General features: G+C 42.0%; 3 protein-coding genes across 9 annotated transcripts; all 3 read left to right on the top strand.

Moving 5' to 3' along the window:
* Window positions 1-41: 41 nt before the first annotated feature.
* On the top strand, window positions 42-2,366 carry LOC110486868. Of its 6 annotated transcripts, none has more exons than XM_036945646.1 (6): window positions 42-156; window positions 440-818; window positions 932-985; window positions 1,466-1,798; window positions 1,897-1,978; window positions 2,085-2,366. In XM_036945646.1, exons 2-6 carry the CDS (start codon window positions 641-643, stop codon window positions 2,152-2,154), a joined length of 717 nt encoding a protein of 238 aa, XP_036801541.1. In that variant the 5' UTR covers window positions 42-156; window positions 440-640; the 3' UTR covers window positions 2,155-2,366. The 6 variants fall into 6 exon arrangements, 5 of the variants coding, with proteins under 5 accessions (XP_036801541.1, XP_036801546.1, XP_036801532.1 ...); XM_036945651.1 differs by having other exon boundaries at window positions 63-156; window positions 351-818; window positions 1,466-1,792; XM_036945637.1 differs by having other exon boundaries at window positions 63-156; window positions 351-818.
* A 741-nt stretch (window positions 2,367-3,107) lies between these two features.
* On the top strand, window positions 3,108-6,820 carry LOC110486852 (U11/U12 small nuclear ribonucleoprotein 48 kDa protein). Its single transcript, XM_021558683.2, is given in 10 exon segments — window positions 3,108-3,251; window positions 4,393-4,410; window positions 4,413-4,455; window positions 4,589-4,669; window positions 5,326-5,511; window positions 5,625-5,746; window positions 5,862-5,902; window positions 5,904-5,957; window positions 6,082-6,261; window positions 6,431-6,820. Coding segments are annotated over 10 exon segments (942 nt in total). The 3' UTR covers window positions 6,504-6,820.
* A 990-nt stretch (window positions 6,821-7,810) lies between these two features.
* On the top strand, window positions 7,811-19,274 carry LOC110486838 (collagen alpha-2(IX) chain). Of its 2 annotated transcripts, none has more exons than XM_021558664.2 (26): window positions 7,811-8,095; window positions 10,564-10,648; window positions 10,968-11,033; window positions 11,138-11,271; window positions 11,379-11,516; window positions 11,740-11,793; window positions 11,893-11,946; window positions 12,158-12,211; window positions 12,504-12,557; window positions 13,291-13,344; window positions 13,628-13,681; window positions 13,961-14,014; window positions 14,101-14,154; window positions 14,296-14,340; window positions 14,674-14,727; window positions 14,828-14,881; window positions 15,072-15,125; window positions 15,577-15,648; window positions 15,748-15,783; window positions 16,041-16,085; window positions 16,208-16,240; window positions 16,553-16,699; window positions 16,859-17,035; window positions 17,129-17,219; window positions 17,375-17,452; window positions 17,659-19,274. In XM_021558664.2, the coding sequence occupies exons 1-26, from the start codon at window positions 8,075-8,077 to the stop codon at window positions 17,868-17,870; spliced, it is 1,974 nt and encodes a 657-aa protein (XP_021414339.2). In that variant the 5' UTR covers window positions 7,811-8,074; the 3' UTR covers window positions 17,871-19,274. The 2 variants fall into 2 exon arrangements, with proteins under 2 accessions (XP_021414339.2, XP_021414347.2); XM_021558672.2 differs by lacking the exon at window positions 7,811-8,095 and adding an exon at window positions 10,321-10,456.

Here is a 19,274-nt window from a genome sequence, read left to right as displayed (position 1 = left end):
GCTGCCTGCCAATCATGTAACAATAATACTTGTCAACGAAGATAAATGCAACGCTGACTAATAAAGTAATACTATAGATAGTAGTTGTGCTTATAGTAATAGATTTGCATACAGATTTTTCAAAAAAATGTAAACAAGTGAATATAATGCCAAATTGTGAGTTGTCTCAATTGTTACTGTGTCTTACTATTGTGCTAAACATTACTTTCACCAGGCCAGCCATTGCATTGGGTATTGTATTTTTTGTATATATTATGTGTGAGTGTGCATGTTCCTAATGCTACTGCACAGCATTAACTGTCCCACAGGCTAATAATGTTGTATTGTATTTGTGTTGTATTGTAATACAGTAAGACCACCAAGAGTCATCATTACATCATTACACAAGATCAGAAACACTCGTCTCAGAACCATTAGGGTGCGCTTTCTTTTTGGACAGGAAACGCTGAATCGTGCCTCCACTGAAAAGCTATTCTGCGGCTGACAGGATCAGAGGGCACTGCTGCGGAGCCCATGCAGCGCCAGTCCATGGACAAATCTGGCTCATCTCTAGCCTACAGACCTGCCTTTATCGACTAGGGAATCAAACACGCAAAGTGATTCTTCTTTGCCTTGGTATACAGTAGAAGCCCTGACTGAGATGTATGGACAGAACCCTAACTGGTTGTGGTCGAACGGAGCGCCTCTACGCCACCAAGGGCACCTGGGCAGACTTGGCTCAGCAACCCTGAGGCAATGGGAGGATGAGGAAGAAGGAAAAGAGGAAGAACATGCAATTTGGACCAGGGAGCACCCAGCAATCTGTTGCTATTCTACAAGTAAGAGTGAGGTGTATGAGGTAACTGTGAGAGAATATTGCTGGCTCATTGCAAAATAGTACAGGGGACTCTTTCATTGTTTGTCTGTTTCAACCCTGTTTTTCCTGTTTTAGGTTTGTTTTCAAGTGGCATGCCTTGTTGTCTTGGGGTAAACAGGGTTTATGCTGGTTTGTATCAATTAACATTATGTTTTCCCAATGGTGCTATTCTGGTTTTGCTTACCTACCACTCCCTCAGTGCTTGCCAGTGTGGCCAGATGACTTGTGACTAAGAGCCTTGCCCAAACTCAGCAGGCCCATTGGCAGGCCAAAGAGACAGCAGGACCAAACACGTGATACAACGACAGACTGCAACAGAACAGCATCCAACCTTCCATCATCCCTTCTCACCACACCTCACTGTTATCGCTCCTCCATCTCATCCCTTCCCCTCCTATCTCTTTATCCACGTTTCAGTCTTCATCTCCCCTATTCCCATTTTTTTGTATGCTCATTAAAGTGCCATCCAACATATAGACATAATGCCATTTGCTTGGTTTCTCCATTCACATGAATCCCTTTAGACATCATCAGTGGTATGAACAGAATAGCTTTTTGTCAAATGTTCTTAGGTTCTCTCCTTCTCTCCTCTGTCCCCTGTGTCTTCAGATGGCCATGGTCTCACCCAAGAGTGTGTTCAGAACCACTGGGGCTGGGCTGGTACCGAGAGTCCCTTTGGCCCTGTCCACACAGACCTAGTTAGCATCCAAAGCCAGAGTGACACAGGGCTAGATGCCCCTGAAATGTGGATGGATGTCCCCCCACACCAGCCCTCCTTGGGTGGTGCTGATGGAGAAGAATCATCCCAGCATTTTTTAGACAGTCAATGGGGGAGCCACAGGACAGAGGGCCATGGCTGTGCTTGTGTGCATGGACCAAGTGAACCAGGAAGATGTTGCCACAGTTGTGCTGGTTCCCCTCTCTTCAATTTCAGAAGTAAGAGTATGTGTCTGTTTATGTGAAAGAGGGTAATTCTCTATGGTGATCCAGTATGGCTGCAATGTAGTATTTTTCTCTAATCAAATAATTCTGTTTCCCAGTGAGGAAGACAATAATGGTAGGAGTCGAGGTGGAAATAGTGGAGGAAGTAGCCTATGAGGACACAGAGACACTTGAAGTAATGTAAGTAGTTAAATGATTCAAGGTCATGGTTTATTTACACATTGCTGAAGCACATAAACAAAGTAGGGCTATGCAGTAGATCATGTTTGTATGTCTTTGTTTTTAGATCAGGAGTCTATCCAAATTATTTGATGGAAACCATTTTGCTGCACGATGACCAGCTTTTCCCCACCTAAACCTGCATTCCTTCAAAAGTTGTTTGAAAAGGGAACTTTGTGTTTTTAAATGTCAGCTTTGTCGTTTGAATGCATTTTAAATGTATTTAAATGTAGTTTAAATATGACAATTTATTTTAAATACCATTTAAAGGCCTTTTATATGTCAGTGTTATGTAAGTGACGTTACTTTAATTAAAAAAAACATTTACCCAATAAAATAAGAAAACCTATGCTTGTTGTCTTGATTTGAACTTCTAATGAAGATATAGTGTATGTAACTTCCAAGACCTTCTGACAGTCTACACCTGCTTTGTCCGTCCAGTGCTCCAGTATAGCACCCAGGTCTCACAGCCCACCAACACAACCAACTTGAGAAGATCCAACGACATGAAACCAAAATCATCATGGGCACCACCTACACCTTCTGCATGCAATGACCTGGGCTTGCAGTCCTTGGAGTCCCACCACACCCACCACTGCAGATCCTTTGTCCAGAAGCTCGCAAAATCCCAGCAACAAATAACGTTAGCTGCCTCAGACGATAGGAAATGTCAGTGTCAGATCTACCCATCTAGTCCTTCCCCCTATTCGGACAGACAGATACTACAACAGCCCAATGCCTTACTTTGTGAAGTTGTTTAACTGTAATATTGTATACTACATCTCATATGTTTTATTTGATTTACTTACTTACGTAGGCCTGCGTATGCTGCAATTAAGCTTTTAGCGGCAAATGTGTACAATTCAAAACTAACCCTTAAATGTATTTTTATTCTTCAATTACCACCAATGCACCTCAGTCCGGCTTACGTCATCTACATGCGCCACACACCCTACGTTTTTAAAATGCGACAGTGGTGCTGAACAACGTTCGAAAATCTGCGTATCAAATATGGGTTGGACATTAACTAGTAAAATGTAAGGAACCCCCTTTTAATGTAAACACAATTTAGATTTTACCTGACTACGACATGTGCGACTCACCAGAAAATCACCAGGCTCGTCTGCGAAGTTTGGAAGAGTTGACGGAGTTCACCGAGAACTGCCAGAGACAACTGAATGAGCTGTTCGAGACGCTGGGATGGAGACAGAACCACGATAACGGCCCAGTTCAGGTAGGTCAGGAAGCTAGTTAGCTATATTCATTCAACTGCTCAGATACGATGGGTGGTTCTCCTAGCCCTGAAACTACGGCGTTCTTTATAGGACTAGTTCACCCCATAATCAATGTTTTCATAACGTTACCTGAGCTAATATCCATATCCATATTAAAAATGTGCACCATCTGTTGTGTATGTGTAGCTAGCTAGATAGGAGGCCTCCAAATAAATGGGAAAACCCTAGATGATGGGTGATTCATTAAGTCTCCGTATACATGACTGCATCTCTGATCAGTCTTCTCCTTGTATGAGCTGAAAGTTTAGAGGGACGGCCAGGTCTTGGTACATTTGCAGTGGTCTGATACTCCTTCCATTTCAATATTATCGCTTGCACAGTGCTCCTTGGGATGTTTAAAGCTTGGGAAATCTTTTTGTATCCAAATCCGGCTTTAAACTTCTTCACAACAGTATCTTGGACCTGCCTGGTGTGTTCCTTGCTCTTCATGATGCTCTCTGCCCTTTTAACGGACCTCTGAGACTATCACAGTGCAGGTGCATTTATACGGAGACTTGATTACACACAGGTGGATTGTATTTATCATCATTAGTCATTTAGGTCAACATTGGATCATTCAGAGATCCTCACTGAACTTCTGGAGAGAGTTTGCTGCGCTGAAAGTAAAGGGGCTGAATAATTTTGCACGCCCAATTTTTCAGTTTTTGATTTGTGAAAAAAGTTTGAAATATCCAATAAATGTCGTTCCACTTCATGATTGTGTCCCACTTGTTGTTGATTCTTCACAAAAAAATAGTTTTATATCTTTATGTTTGAAGCCTGAAATGTGGCAAAAGGTCGCAAAGTTCAAGGGGGCCGAATACTTTCGCAATGCACTGTATACTGTATCACATACACACACACACATACTCAACTGAAATATCAACTGAGCCATCAACACTTTTTGGTGTAGCTTGTCATTAGGGTAAGGAGTTTTTCCTGACCATGGGGCCAGACCTAGAAAAACTGGACCTCGATAACTAGAGCGGACCAAAGTGGTGAGGTCAAATGATCAGGAAAAACTCTCCACCCTAATTATACAACAACCTTATCTGTTATGTTCTTTAAAAGCTTTTATAAAAAGTAAACTCCTTTTCCAAGGCTGAGATGTATGACCCCTCTCTCTGTGTTATGAGAATGCCAGCATTACCAGCTTCACAATGGGTGAGTGTCACACTATTCCACTGCAAAGTGAATCTCAACTTAATGTAGTAGTCAAAATTCCATGGACTGACCCTGGGTTGGGGAAGCCCACTGCTTGTCTCACATCTTTCTTTGTGTTTTGCCTCACCTGTAGACAAACACACACAGCAACAAGTGATTTTTCAAGCAAGAGCAAGTGCACCGCCAATTAGGACAGAGGGACTGTACAGCCAAAGTAAGATCTTTACACCCTTACATTAGTGTTAGGTCACTGATAAAACCCTATGCTAGTATTCATGGCCATCAACATTAGTTCGCCTCTGTGGTAGACATGCCCCACAAAATATTTATGCTTTTATTCTGGAGAAGCAATTAACGGTCATTTCACCAAAGAGCAACCAATGTTTTGCTTTTTTTTTTACCAAGCTCGTAGGTCTTCAGTGCCTTGCCCATATCTAAAAAGGTCTCAATTAACATCCATTAATTCATTATAAACACTGCTAAATATGGTGGCTGTGGTTTTTTATTTCTTGATATAGTTTCTTTGAGTTTGTCATCTGTACGTGTTCTGTGTTTTGTTTTCAGTAACAGGGGTGAGTAATTACAGGAGGTTCTTCCCTCGTTCAGGCTTACTGATTACGTGCAGTATCCTTTAATGCCATATCCTTTCAAACATGCTGCCTCTGTTGGCGGCGCTTCACACACATGTTTTCCCTGTACGTGTTGGGGAAAGGCCTTAACTCTTTTTTTAACCCTTTCATACTGAAGGTGTGAGTGATCATCTCAATGTGTTCTGAAAAGCTTTTGAATGAATGACTGCTCATGACTCTACTCTGTGTGATACTGTTGTAGGGTGTGAGTGTGTGTAAAGCCCTTTTCATTGTGCTGCAGGTGAATACTCCACAGACCCTACAGAAGTTCCTCAGAACCAGAAGCGAGCTATCTGTGACCTTACTGTGGCAGACCGATTGGCTCTTTTTGATCACGTGACAAGGGAGGGCATCAAACAGAAGGATCAAGCTGTTGCAACCAACAACGAGGACCTTTATGTTGATTTGGTGGCCAAGCTCAAAAAGGGTAGGCCTATAAACATGAACTATTGAGATCAGTAGTGTGGTTTAAGCCACTTTTCTTATGAATTGCTCCTCTAAATCCATTCCAGTGAGTCTGTGTTAATTTCTGTTCTTTAGGTAACGATCAGAACGAGCACAAGTCTCACCTGGAGCTGATGGCTGAGATGAGGGACTACAAGAGACGGCGGCAGTCTTACAGAGCCAAGAGCGTCCATAACACCAAGAAGTCCTACACTGAGGTGTGTGGGGGTGTGACTGTTTCAATAGAATGTTAATGGATGTACTTGACTTTGATGTGTGTGTGTGTGTGTGTGTGTGTGTTATATCTGGATATGTTTTTCATCAATCCTGCAGGTGATTCGGGATGTGATTAATGTCCACTCTGTTGAACTGTCCAGTCAGTGAGGAGAGGAAGGAAGAGGTTAGAGAGTCCAAACACGGCCCTCACAGGTAATCCAACCAATGTCTTCGTACCTACATGATGGCTCATACAAAATCCAGTTAGTACTGTAATACTTATTTAAGGAGCATGTAAAAAATAAAAACAGACTCCCCTGAACCGTTTGTTTCTCAGGAGAAGTTCTGAGGACAGGCGGTCTGCCTCCATAGAGTCCCGCCAATCTCACGCCAGCTCCAGGGATGGACACGTCTCCCACCACAAACGCCACCGCAGTGAAGAGCGCAGAAAAGACCCCAGCCCAGAGCAGGGCCAGGGGCGCAGCCGAGAGAAGGAGCGCAAGAAGAAGAGAAAGAGGTGAGTCAGAGAGTAGTGGATTGACTGAATATCAATTGTCTCATACATTCAAATCTGACAGTGTTTAATTGTATGAAGTCCCCATCAAGGCTGGTTGTAGACATTTAGTGGTTGATGAATGCTTTGGCTGTAAACATGTTTGATCAATTGAATGTGTGGACATTCACAGGGATTCCTGCTCGCCGGATGAGAGACCTCATGATCGAAAGAAGAAAAATAAGAAGAAAAAGGAAGAGAAGTGATTTTCAAGTTTAGTACTTTGGCTTGGAAAACCAGAGATTAGGTCAAGGAGCCAACCAAAGCTACGATCCAATGTTCATAATAGCGTACCACTTAGAATGTACGCCTTCATACTAAGTGCCCAATTCATGGCTTCATACTAAGTGGTATGCGTGTGTAGAAATTGTAGTTTGACTCACAGACAAATCTTTCTTTGATGTAATCTAATGATGATATTTTAAAGCAACAGTGCAGCTTTAAACAACTGTCTTCAACTAGAGAGGTTATTAAATGCCTGTTGTATTAGATTACAGAATGTAAATAAACTGTTAGAACACGATTCTCAGAATTCTGTTGTACATTCATAATTACCCCTGTATTTGACTCACTTAAACTTGATGTTTAAAGTTAAAACAGCATTGTGTTTGAACTTTGAATAGAAGCTTCATATGTGTACTTTAATGATCATGGTCATAATCTGTGTAAAAGCTTTTGTGTGATGGCCCTTATTTAGAAGTATTCAGAGAAAAGTCTTACTTCAGTAAGGTTACCTTTCATTCTCACAAAAATGACTTCTGTTGTAAAGCCACAATTACTTTAGAATTCATGGATTACTTCCTTTTTTAACAAGAACTCTGCATAAACAATTGTCAGTGTCTTTCCATGTTGCGACTAGAAAGGGTCAGAAATATCTACACATTTCTATCAGATATGTATATTAATGTAATAATTTAGGTGTAAATGGCCCCTCCCAGGCCAACCCTATTGGTTGAGACCCCTCAGGGCAGTTTGTGCCTTTCTCAGTGTGTACTGTATTGAATGTTGGACAGGAGTGTCCGTAGTTGGCACACTTTTGCCAGCAGGTCAAAAGGACATAAAAGGTCAGGCCTGGGGTCAATGTGCATCTGCAGTGTTTTAATGATGGGATAAAAATACTTATCAACATCTGTCACAACACTATTCAATTGGTACTGAGGTTGATCACCTGTTAAACCGTTAATTTAAATGGGTATTCAATTCATAATCAGAATGTCAATAGATTATTTTTGACTGAATGACTATAGAATTGACCTTAACCTTAACTGTACTACTTGAACAGCTCTAAATGTCAACTTTTGAATGTTTTTAGTTATTGGGGTATTCACCACCTGCACAACTGTGTCAGTATACTGAAATGGTCACAACAAAATGGACCCTGCACTAGTCTCATCTGTTTTAAACCCTCCCTCTTTAATTCTGTATTTATCATTTTCTCCTTACTCTCTCATCCCTCTCTTCTGTCTGGGTCTCTGCCCCTGTTTGTATTTGGGGTTAGGGTTAGACCCCGGTATTTCTCACCCTGTCGAGGAGAAGAGAGAGTCGAGCCCGTGGCTGCCTGAGAACCTTATGGATCCCTGAGAGAGGGAGAGCAAGGGAGAGAGAGAGAGGAAGGGGACCAGTGCTGTGAGTGGGGAGCGAGAATGCTGTAAGGAGTACAGTTCAGGGAGGAAATAAACTGGACTTTTCTGTCTTTATTTAAAAAAAACCTGTGGACTATCTGATACGTTGAGTGAGGGTCTCAGTGGATTATACAGAACCAGACAGAACCAGCACCATGGGAGCCCCCAGGGTAAAGGTAAGCAAGCAGAGCAGGCATGGTCTAACAAGGTTTCTGAGATGTTGCTACGCCAGATTCTGGATGTGAATGCTGTATTTGGTCCAATAGTGTGGTTCTTGGGACTAGGTTCTCTGGTCCGCAGGTGGTGTACTCAGTGATGCTGGATTGAGGAACCTAATCTAACTAGTGGTTGTGTAATGATGCGGTAATGAGGGTTTATTTTTGGTACTGTGTGAGAGTGTATTTGACATGGACTGATTTAGCTGGTGGGTTGTGAGCATAAAGAAACCTAAATATACATTGGCGTTTAAATACTATGTGACCTATTTTCAGGATAATTAGCCTAGTGGTTCACATGCAGCCCATAACAGTGTTTGAGTTCCCTCTGAATTAAGGGTAATTACTTTAGTCTGTACGTTTCTCAGGAATGTGCCGATTTGACTTTATCTTACAGAGCACTCCACTACACACAACAGCAAGTCAACCAACAAGGCTTGAAACATTGCACTTTACAACTTTGAGAGGTGATTTTGTTGTTTGAAAATTTGGGTAAATGTATGTTTTTTCTTTGTTAACGGTAGCTAAATATAAATTAACAATATCACATTTGCATCAATCAAGAAGTCCAGGATCTCATTTTACACTCTGGGTACAGATGGAAGCAGTTACATTTCTTATTTCTTTGCAGCAATTATTTGTGGATAGTGTATTCAATGAATAGCTTTTTCATGACTACTAACTGTTCAAATGGAAGGATTAGGGTTAGTGGAGGTGAGCAGTCTATATCCCACACTGCACCTCAGTGTCCCAGGGGGCCTGGAGGTCGGTGGTGATCGCCGATTTACACCACCAGGCAGACGTATGGCGTCAACTCTACATTCTGGGTACTTGCCCAGGTAATGTATGGAGTACTCCAAATCAATTGGTTTATTTCAACAGATATACTCAATTATCTGCGTCATCATTGAGCACCATTTGTCATGTATGCTCTTATTCATCGCCTTTTAATAATTGATTTAAGTCCATTATAGACTACTGCACATGTGTTTTATTGATGTCCTCTGGAGTTTTGAATAACAAGCTGGAAATGGCATGGATGAAAAGTGGTTGACTCATGGTAGACAGACAGCTGCTTGACATCACAGCAAACAGAGAAAAGGCCTTTTACCTTCTCAGAGGAGTGGGATGAAGAGAGCCTTTAGAGTACAGAGAAAGTGCCCTGGAATGTGAGAAGGGCCTGAGAACTGCTGTGGCTCACCTTGTGGTTTTACCTTAACAAAGAGCGTTTTGAGCCTGTATTTCTCATCTCTATCTTGTTCAAGGCGCAGATGAGCTCTTGCCTAAATCTACAGAGCATAATACAACCCTATCACCTGGATGGCTGATACCTGCATAATTTCCTCCCACATGTCTCATGTCATGTGACATCCAATAGGCTGCTGTTAATCCAAGGAAGTGACTTCAGTTAATTGGCCCATTTTCTTTCTGGAAAATAAGAAGAAGCGACTCTATTTTTGGACATGATTTAGCCATATGCCTCAATACCAGAAATGATTGCTTCGTGACATGTCCAGCGTGTCTTTTAACAAATATTTACCAAATATTCCGGCAAACTACCCAACCACAGACCATCTTTGGTCATCTTCCCTAATAACATATAGCCTTTTCTAGTGATGGTCTAATATGCCACCTTGCAGCCCAATTTTTATTTCAACAACCCCAAGCAACAACTCCACAAATTGTTGCTTTTTGTGAATTCATTTTGAAGTAGGATATACACTCTTTCTGCTTGTCATACAATATATACAGTTTTATGAAAATAAAGTTAGCATTTTTCTTATTTAGCAGATTAATCATAGGCCTTATTGGCAGGCCTAAATGTAGTCATTTAGCCTACTCCAACTGTAGCCTAGGCTTACTGCAGGCCTATATTATATATAACTACAGACCTATAATCTTGCAGATGTCATATTATGATTGATATGAAATCTGATGTTTGTCAAGGAATTAGTCAAATATAGACCATATAAATGTTGAATATTATTCATAGCCTACAAGTGTTACATAGCCTACAAGTGGGCAATTAATACATGTCTGGAATGCCAAGACAAGAAAACAGGCTTGCGTTTAATGAGTTGTTATAATGTGCGTAACCACCACCAGAGGGAGATATATCTGACATTTTAAAAGGGCCATGATTATTGGGTATAAAATGTTCTTAGTGATCCATTAGCCTTCATTAGCCTAGACGTCTAAGGTCACCTAATTGTTCGTCCTCAAAACGGTTATTAATTTAAGAAGGAGTTAAAAGTGTAACGAAATAAGAGCGCCTGTAGGCTATTCATTTTGAGCTGAGAGGTCTTCCATCTTCCAACAAAGGTAGGTCTTCCAACCTTTACCTTCTGTTATCGTTATAGCGGCGAAGAAATAGGCTACAGCCTAAATGGTCGTTTTAACCTCGCTTTGTTTTCCCGCCTTTTCGACAGGTTTTGGTTATCTCTCCGCTGCTCGTGTTCCTATTGTGCATCCTCCCCTCCCACGCCCAGGACGAGTACTCTGGTTACCACTCAGGTGAGCTGCCTGACGTGCACTGTTAGCGCCATTAGCCTTGCACCAATAGCTACTGTTTGATGTTAGCTAATTATCCACATTTCTAGAGGTAAGCTAAAACAGTAGGCTATATCTTGATTTTATTTCAGTTGACCTAGATTGCAGTTAAAATGTATAGACCTATATTCTCATGTCACCACAATGAAACATTTTTGATATTTGCTTACAAACATTACATTGGTTTATCTATCTAATAACAGGCTATTTTGTTTTGTAAACAGACTATCATTTTACTGGGAAGGTTTCAGGCTTGTTCAATTATTGTTTTGTGTCATATTAGGTGATGAACACACCTATGAGGGCTCCTTGGTCGACAACTATGAGCGTTCAGGATACCCACAACCAGGTAATAACTACAACATAGCAAAGTCTCTCCTTCTAGTCAAAAGCCAGAATGCAAACGTTTCCCTCACTTAAACCCCTCCACCGCTCCCCATTCCTCGCTGGCAGAGGAATACCCACCGGAGCCCACTCACAGCTATGAGGAGCAGCAACCCTCATCTGGATATGACCCCTATGCACCAGCCCCCACCAGTGTGAGCATGATCACAGAGGACTCCTACCCCTACACCACCACCACACAGGTGAGGGGAAGTCAAGGGGGAAAGTATGTTATGTGTGATGTTTAGTAATGTCATGTCATGTAACATTGTGTTCTGTCATGTAAGATGATATCATGTTATAACTGCAGGTACCATACGAGCAGGAGCCCTACGAAGAGTCGCTCCAGGCCCCTGGTGGTGGGGAGGCTTCTCTGGGGGAGGAGGGGCCAACAGACTGTAACTGTGAGCCTGGAGAGCCAGGGTTCGCTGGGTTTGCAGGGCCCAAGGTAGGACAAAGGTGCAAATGTAATTTAGAACCTTATAAACAGCAAACATCCATTTACTTTGCTGATTAATACTTATTAAATGGCATTTATATAGCATTCACTGGGTCCTTAAGTGATTTGCGTTGTATGGGGGTAACTCACCCCATCTACCACCATCCTGTGGTATCATTTTGTTTTCTGGACTAAACAAAATATCTGTCTGTCTATCTGTCTGTCCACCTAGGGAGCCAGAGGACTGCAAGGTAAAGATGGCTTCCCTGGGGTTCAGGGACGGGAGGTGAGTGTTAATCACTGTATAGTCACTAAATCAAATTCATAGTGCTCATATCCTTATTAGAGTAATGCTGTTGATATTGTTCCTGTGTGTTGTGTTCAGGGGTACAAAGGATTCAAAGGAGTTCTAGGAAGAGGAGGAGACACAGGGCCTGAGGTGAGGAAGTGAAAAAAGTAAAATAAAAGACCTCACCCAAATCAGCCTTAGACACTATCCATCTCCCTAAGCGAGGCTTGAACCCAGGTTGCCCAACCCCACTGCAAACAGGCTTGCCACAACCTCAAAAGAGAAACAGTATCTCCCTGGGAAGAATGTTTGTAACTTAAAAAGTATGGCATCAACATTACCCTTGAACTTGACTCTACAGGGTGACTCCGGGCCTGATGGGGAGGGCGGTGCCTCTGGTTTCTCTGGAGCCCAGGTAATAATCGGCGTCCAAAGGATATCACAGATGTAATGTATCTCTCTTTCATTGTTTTGCTCTGGTCTAAATTCTGCGACATGGCACAAGCAATGTAACGTTTTTCTATATTGATTATGGCCAGTAGACGGCGATCTCTTTATTATTCAGAACTGGAGAGTGGCTATGTTGTGTCGTTGAGGTGAAAGGCTGAGCTTCAACAACTAGGATAGCTCTTTCTCATTCTCTCTCTTGGTCTATATTTTATTCCATTCTTTTGCACCTTGTCTCTTATTCTTTCTCTCTCCTACAGGGCTTGCCTGGTCTTCCTGGAGATCCAGGTGAGACAGGGGTGCTAGGACTGAAGGTAAAGACCCTTCCTCTAAACCAGTCTGGCATCCTACAAAATATGTATCACATCAAACAAAATCACTCTTTATTTAAAAAGCCATTATAACCCCATATCAAAAACAGTGTGACCCGTTACAAAATCTTATTTGAATGTTCACTAATAACAGCCCAAGCCACCATAATGTTCGTCTAAAGTTTAAACCTACAAGAAACAGCATGACATCACATAAAACCCCTGCTGTACCACTGAGAACCAATATGACATCACATAGGACCAGTATGACATCACAGGGAACCAGTGTGACATTACAGAAAACCCGTATTGCCACGGTCAAGACAACTCGGAACTCAGAAACTCTTAAAAAGGTATTGTAGAAAGATGGGGCCCGAGTTTTCCACTTGGAAAATATCAGAATTGACCAGCAGGAAGATCTACGTAAAAAACGTAGGTACATTTTAACTCAGAGGTTCTGAGTTTCCGAGTTGTACTGAAAGACACCACAGATATGGTCAATGGAACGGTCTGCGTTTCATTGACTCCTTTACCGCATCTATAAAGGTAGACCCCAAAACCAGCAAAAAGGTATGACATTATCAATCCCCACTATTCCACAGAGACATCACAGAGTATCAGCATGGCATCATAGAATACCATTATGCCATCACAAGTATTTGATAATTACACCAAAAAAATCTTCATTGACAATTTGAAGCTGTCTATGCCTGAGTGTGTTCCTTATCCTCAACAGGGTGACATCGGTATGGAGGGGCCACGCGGAGGAGTGGGGGTAACGGGTGAAACTGTGAGTATTGACACAATGTAGCTGTTATGTTTTGTAGGTAACCATATTTGGTTTGATAGCAGGGATTTTATTTCAATTAATCTCACAGAAACAAAGAAACAATCCATAGGTTATTATCGTGTAATTACCAATTACTGTTGGATTTTCTAAGGAAATCCACTACCTGGTCATTTCTGTAGCATAAAATAAAGTTATTCCTCAAATGAGTGTAAATGTGATGCTAAATCCCCAGCATGTTTCAGTCTGGCCCTACTCATGTGTTTAGTTCTTTGTCTTTTTCTAGGGTCGAATTGGTGAGGCAGGGCCTGGTGGGCCTGATGGAACTGGAGGTATCAAGGTAAATATGGTGGCTCCCACAACTCAGCACCGTCCACTCACAACAGTTGCCACCGCTCAGTGTTGCTACCACAACTCAGCACATTCTCAACATGCTCAAATCAATTCTTCACTCAGCTCCTTACACAGCTCTCACTAGAAGCAATACTAAGACTTTGTGACGTGAAAGCCTCAAACAGGCTATGTGATGTGATCATTTCCATTTAACATATGAACAACATACAAATTATTGTAATTTGTTCTGGCCATGTTGAGACATATTTTTTTCCGACCTTCTCAGGGATCAACTGGAGCAGAAGGGAAACAGGGTCCTGAGGGAACAGAAGGGGAAAAGGTAACGCCTTTCAACCTTGCTTTGTGACTATGGTTAATTAAACTGGGGTTTAAAATGTCTTCCATCTCATCCGTTCTCTTCCACAGGGTCAGATTGGAGCACCTGGATTCTCAGGAGACCATGGGGAGATGGGCTATAATGTAAGATGGATGTCTGTCTATCCGTCACACCATTCATCTCTCCATTTGGATCTCTTGTTTCTCCTTATCTACTAAGACTATGCTATTCCCTACATGGAGAGAGACCAATCCTAACTTGCTTTTTCTTTCTGTGTTTTATAGGGGTATCCTGGAGAGCCGGGAGGCAGAGGAGAGACCGGTCACAAGGTATGTTTAGGGGGACAGGAGTTATATTGTTTTCACAGAAAGTACTCTAGTTGCTCTCAAAAGTCATTGTCCCTTACTCTTCACAGAAACTACTCTGGTTCCCCCAAGATGTATGTATGTTCATGGGTGTTTTCCCTAAACTGCATACTGTTATTTTCACTGAAGGTTTTGCTATTGTTGATTTTGTGAGTCATGTGGCTGTTCAACACTTTTGGCCATAACGATAGCACCTTCTCCACGTGGGAGATTAGATTGATACTGTAGTATGTCTCCCTTGCTCTCTTCTCTTCTACTTTCTGTTTTCTCTGTATCTCTCTCTTTCCTCTCTCTCAGGGTGACCAAGGCCCAGGGGGCATGCCAGGCAGTGATGGGGAGCCTGGAGAGGATGTGAGTACCAGTATGATAACCACTAAATTAGTAATAAATAGATAAGGAATCTGTTGATGGGATTTCTCCTAACAAACTACATTTACTGTTTATTTTCCAGGGTCCTCTTGGAGTTCCTGGGGTGATCGGCTTTCCTGGAGAGTTTGGACAAAAGGTAAAGTGAAGGAGAATTGCATGCTGGGTATCAGGATGACATTATCACAATGGCCGTGAAATGCTTACTTACAAGCACTTAACGAACAATGCGGTTTTAAGAAAATATTTACTAAATAAACTAAAAGTGGACATGAACTTTTAATACTTAAATGAATACTTTGTGAATAATGGCCAGTCTTCCCTCCTAGGGCACAAGCGGGGATCGTGGTGTGAGGGGACCTCCTGGGAGAGTAGGAGCTGGGGTAAGACAGGCTTTATAACCACTCAATCACATGTGCACAGTAGACTACAGATCACAATACAGACACTGTCACTTCCACATTCCTCAGTAAAGTCCCCTCAGTGTTGTGTATCAGATGTAAATGCCATGTTGCTTAAAGGTTTCCTGTGGGTGGACAGACACCCACGTGATATTGTTGACAGTCCAAACAAGGAAGGTAACAGATATGTTAGTAAAGTCCCTGAAAACATCAGATCTGTTGGTAAAGTCCCTGAAAAGGTTTCAGTGCCAGTTAAAAACACAGATGGTTTTAGTTAAAAAAAACACTGTCAGAGATGTTGTGGCAAGAGTACCCTGTCTCTTGCTATAAGTTGAGACAATTAAAAATGATCTGTCATTGGAATTGAACTAAATTCCTATTTTTGAACAAGGGTTCTCATTCAATTTACCTATGTGTGTCTTTCATATTACAGGGGCCTCAAGGAGCGAGAGGAGATGCAGGAATTCCAGGGAAACCAGGACCTAAAGGCCTGCAGGCCCAGCCTGTGTGTATATGTCATTACTCCAACATTGTCATTACCACTACAATTATCATCATTGACTTTTGTGATTATACAATTGTTGATTTAATACGTTGTTTCTAGGGAGCCAAAGGGGAGACAGGACCTGATGGTGAGAAGGTAACCTTTTATTTACATTCCCCATCACACTGCTAAATTACCAGTCAATTTCTCACAGTTAATCAAGCACACACACACACACACACACACACACACACACACACACACACACACACCAGTAAGTGAAAGTGGATGTGTATTGGTCATCTACTGTTTATGTTTGGGTCTTTCCTTTGTGACTGAGCTGTAATAAGCAGTCCTATCATTGCCATGGCATCTTACTGACTTATCTAATGTGCTGATTGTTCCTTCCTCAGGGTGGGGTTGGAAGAACTGGTGTGAAGGGAGAAAAAGAGGACAAGGTAAATCATATGACAAGGCCGAGGCGACGTCACTCTCTCATCTATCTACTTCCTGTTTCCATTGATGTAGTGGGTCTGTTTTTCTTCTTACCAAAAATGTTTCTGTTCCTCTTTCCAAACAGGGAAGTTTTGGAGCACGTGGTGACAAAGGACAGGTTTGTATACTCCATTCTGTGAAAGTATGTGGGTTTTTTCACCCTAACCCATTCTATGTCACATTAAAACCATAGGTTGTTCCTAGATGACAGCAGACACAACAGCACATACTGTAGAGAGTTGAGTTCCTGTTATGTCATAAAATCCTAAAGGAACTGTTTTAATTAGGTAAAATTATTGAGAATTAAATGATTTGATTAGGGAGAAGTATTGAGATTGAGTTTAAATCGTGACCTTTTGTGTTCAGTGACTGAACAGTGTCCCCCCTCTGTCTGTCTCTCTCCTTCCTTCCCCTCATCTCTGAATGGCAGCAAGGGGAGAGAGGTACCATCGGCCCTGATGGCATTGTTGGACGAAATGGCCCCCCCGGCATCCCAGGCTCCAGAGGAGAGCCAGGTCCAGGTGGTGACCTGGGCGTCAAAGGTGGCTCTGGACCTAAAGGAGTGCCAGGTGCCCCTGTGCGTATCAGGAGCCAACTCCAGTCTGCCTGGAGGAAGGGTCTCCCCCTTATTTTACATTGACACATATCTAGCAAGAACGTTTGCTGACTGATTGATTGATCAATTATTTATTTGCTTGGTTGATTGATTGATTGATTTACAGCTTTTTGACCTCAGGGCCCTGGGCTGACAGATGAGCAGGTATTGCAGCTGTGTAAAGGAGTGGTGACAGCCCAGATCTCCCAGTATGCAGCTTCCATCCGGGTCAAGTGTTCCCAGGGCTGCCCCATCAACAACCGCACACTTATTGGGCCGCCCGGAACCAGGGGACCAACTGGAGAATCAGGCAAACCCGTGAGTCACACAGCCCCCAAACCAACCCCTATCTACTAAGGAAAGCCTTTATTCCAAACGATGATAAGTTCTGTTGACCTCTCTCTCTCTCAGGGTAAAGCGGGCAAAGCTGGAGTGAAAGGAGGCAGGGGCATCCAAGGGGACACAGGAGTGGATGGTCAGAAGGGGACAGTGGGTGAAAGAGGTATGTAATCCAAATGTCTTAGTTCAACCAAACTTGATTACAGGTAAACTAAACCCTAAACCCAGTAAGGTTCATTTCAAGTGAAAATTAGTGGAGCTCCTTTGTAGTGGCATAGCTTCAGAGTGCACCCCTAAGCTCACTGTTCTACTCCACAGGAACAAAAGGCCCGAAAGGAAAGGGCGGTGAGCCTGGTAAAGGTCTGCCAGGACACGATGGGCATCAAGGCCTCAGAGGTAGGACACTGTTTCCACTGGTGTGAAACTCTCAGGTCTACCTCAAAATTGCTTGTCTTAGAATTGTTGGAAAGTATCTGTAACTCACATCCAGATTCACTGGAATAGGCATTGTGTGGTTTTATTCAACATTGATGTTAGCAGGAAGTCTTTTCAAGTGAACTTTTAAGACGCCACCTCCAATTGTTAAAAACATTTCCCCACAGGGCTGCCAGGCCACCCAGCAGAGCCAAAGAATGGTATGGCAGGTCACAGAGGGCCCCGTGGTTTCACAGGCGCTTTGGGCCAGCCTGGCATGGCAGGCAACGCAGGAGTGCCCGGCTTCTGTGAGGCACGGGACTGCAGCATTCACGCGCCTGTGATGCGCAAGGAGCAGGGCCTAGTGAAGGGACCCCGCGATCTAAGCCCCAAGATTTAACCCCAACAAGGAGCTTCAGGAATAGGTGAAGGTCCACGACGAGGGGTCACTCTGGACGGTCGCTCCATGACAACATTGAAGTTAATTCAATTCACATCTCAGCCAAACCAGGAATTGACATTGAGTTTTGAACTGGGAAATTACCAATGTGTACAGCATTGATCTTTTTGAATTTCATGCCTAATTCAATTCCTGTATTGACTGGTATTGAAATGTAATTAATCCGAGCACTGTTCAATGGGGCTCACCAGTGATGGAAGGGTTTGGTGGGACACGCTGGACTCTGCACAGAGATGAAACCAGCCTTGACGCATTTCATCTGAGCCAAGCAAGGCTCCAAATGAACTCTGTTTAGGCATAATTGATAACTTTTTTGTTAGGCCAAAATAGATTTTTTTATGCAGAAACAAAAAATGAAATTGTCTTCCTCCAAGCAAACCATAAGTAAAGGGGCTTGAGAAACTGGCTAAAAGAAATTGGCAGAAAATGAAACTTCCAGGAGTCTCTGGCTACCAGTCAGGTTTTGTTTTTGATATGATCAACAATGATGGGTATACATTGAAAATAAAAAGTGATGTAAATAATTTTGTAAAGTATCGCAAGTACATGTACTGTGTGTTCTGAAATATCACTGTTTTAGATAAATTCTGTCTTACTTTTTCTTAAGATGAGTCCTCACTTTTTTAGTCGCCACAGTTTGAGCGTGTTTCTGAGAATGTGTGGTCTCTTTCAGTCATCTCATATTTGGGTTAATCTAAATAATTTATCCCTCCCCCCCAATTAACAGATGTTCACAGTCAAGATAACATTGATCAATATAAAATAAAAAATAACATACTATTTGATATTATTTCATATTAAAAATAATACATTGAAATGTGTTATACAGTATATTGTATTTGGAATTTCTATAGTTAAATAATCTGACAATGATTTGTAGGACAGCACAAAATGTCTGTCGATTAAATACATTTACTATATTCATTGGATGGCGATTTTGATTTTTAAATAGATTTTCATGTACATTATTTATTTTGCATAAATAACTTTCACGTGAACAGGATGTTAAACTCTTATCACCTCTTAATTGATATTTTTGTCATTGTCAATCTTCATTGAGAATCATTCCAACACATTACAAGGCAGAAACATAGCCCTGTAAACTCAAGTATATCACACACGTGTTCTTAACATTTGTACTTTTGTGTACATGTTGGCAATCAGAACCCTGATACAAAAGAGTCACAATGTTTGGAGACAATTCAGATTAGAAAATGAGCAGAGCATGAAAATGGGTGATTATCTCTCATCAAAAGCATGCTAAACATTATGGTATACAACTATGCTATGAAAGTACACATGAATAAACACAAGAAAATAAACCTTATTAAAATGTTTAACGCT

The sequence above is a fragment of the Oncorhynchus mykiss genome, chromosome 2 (assembly GCF_013265735.2).
Source record: "Oncorhynchus mykiss isolate Arlee chromosome 2, USDA_OmykA_1.1, whole genome shotgun sequence".
In the NCBI taxonomy this organism is placed as follows: domain Eukaryota; kingdom Metazoa; phylum Chordata; class Actinopteri; order Salmoniformes; family Salmonidae; genus Oncorhynchus; species Oncorhynchus mykiss.
This window is presented reverse-complemented; position numbering and strand designations above follow the sequence as displayed.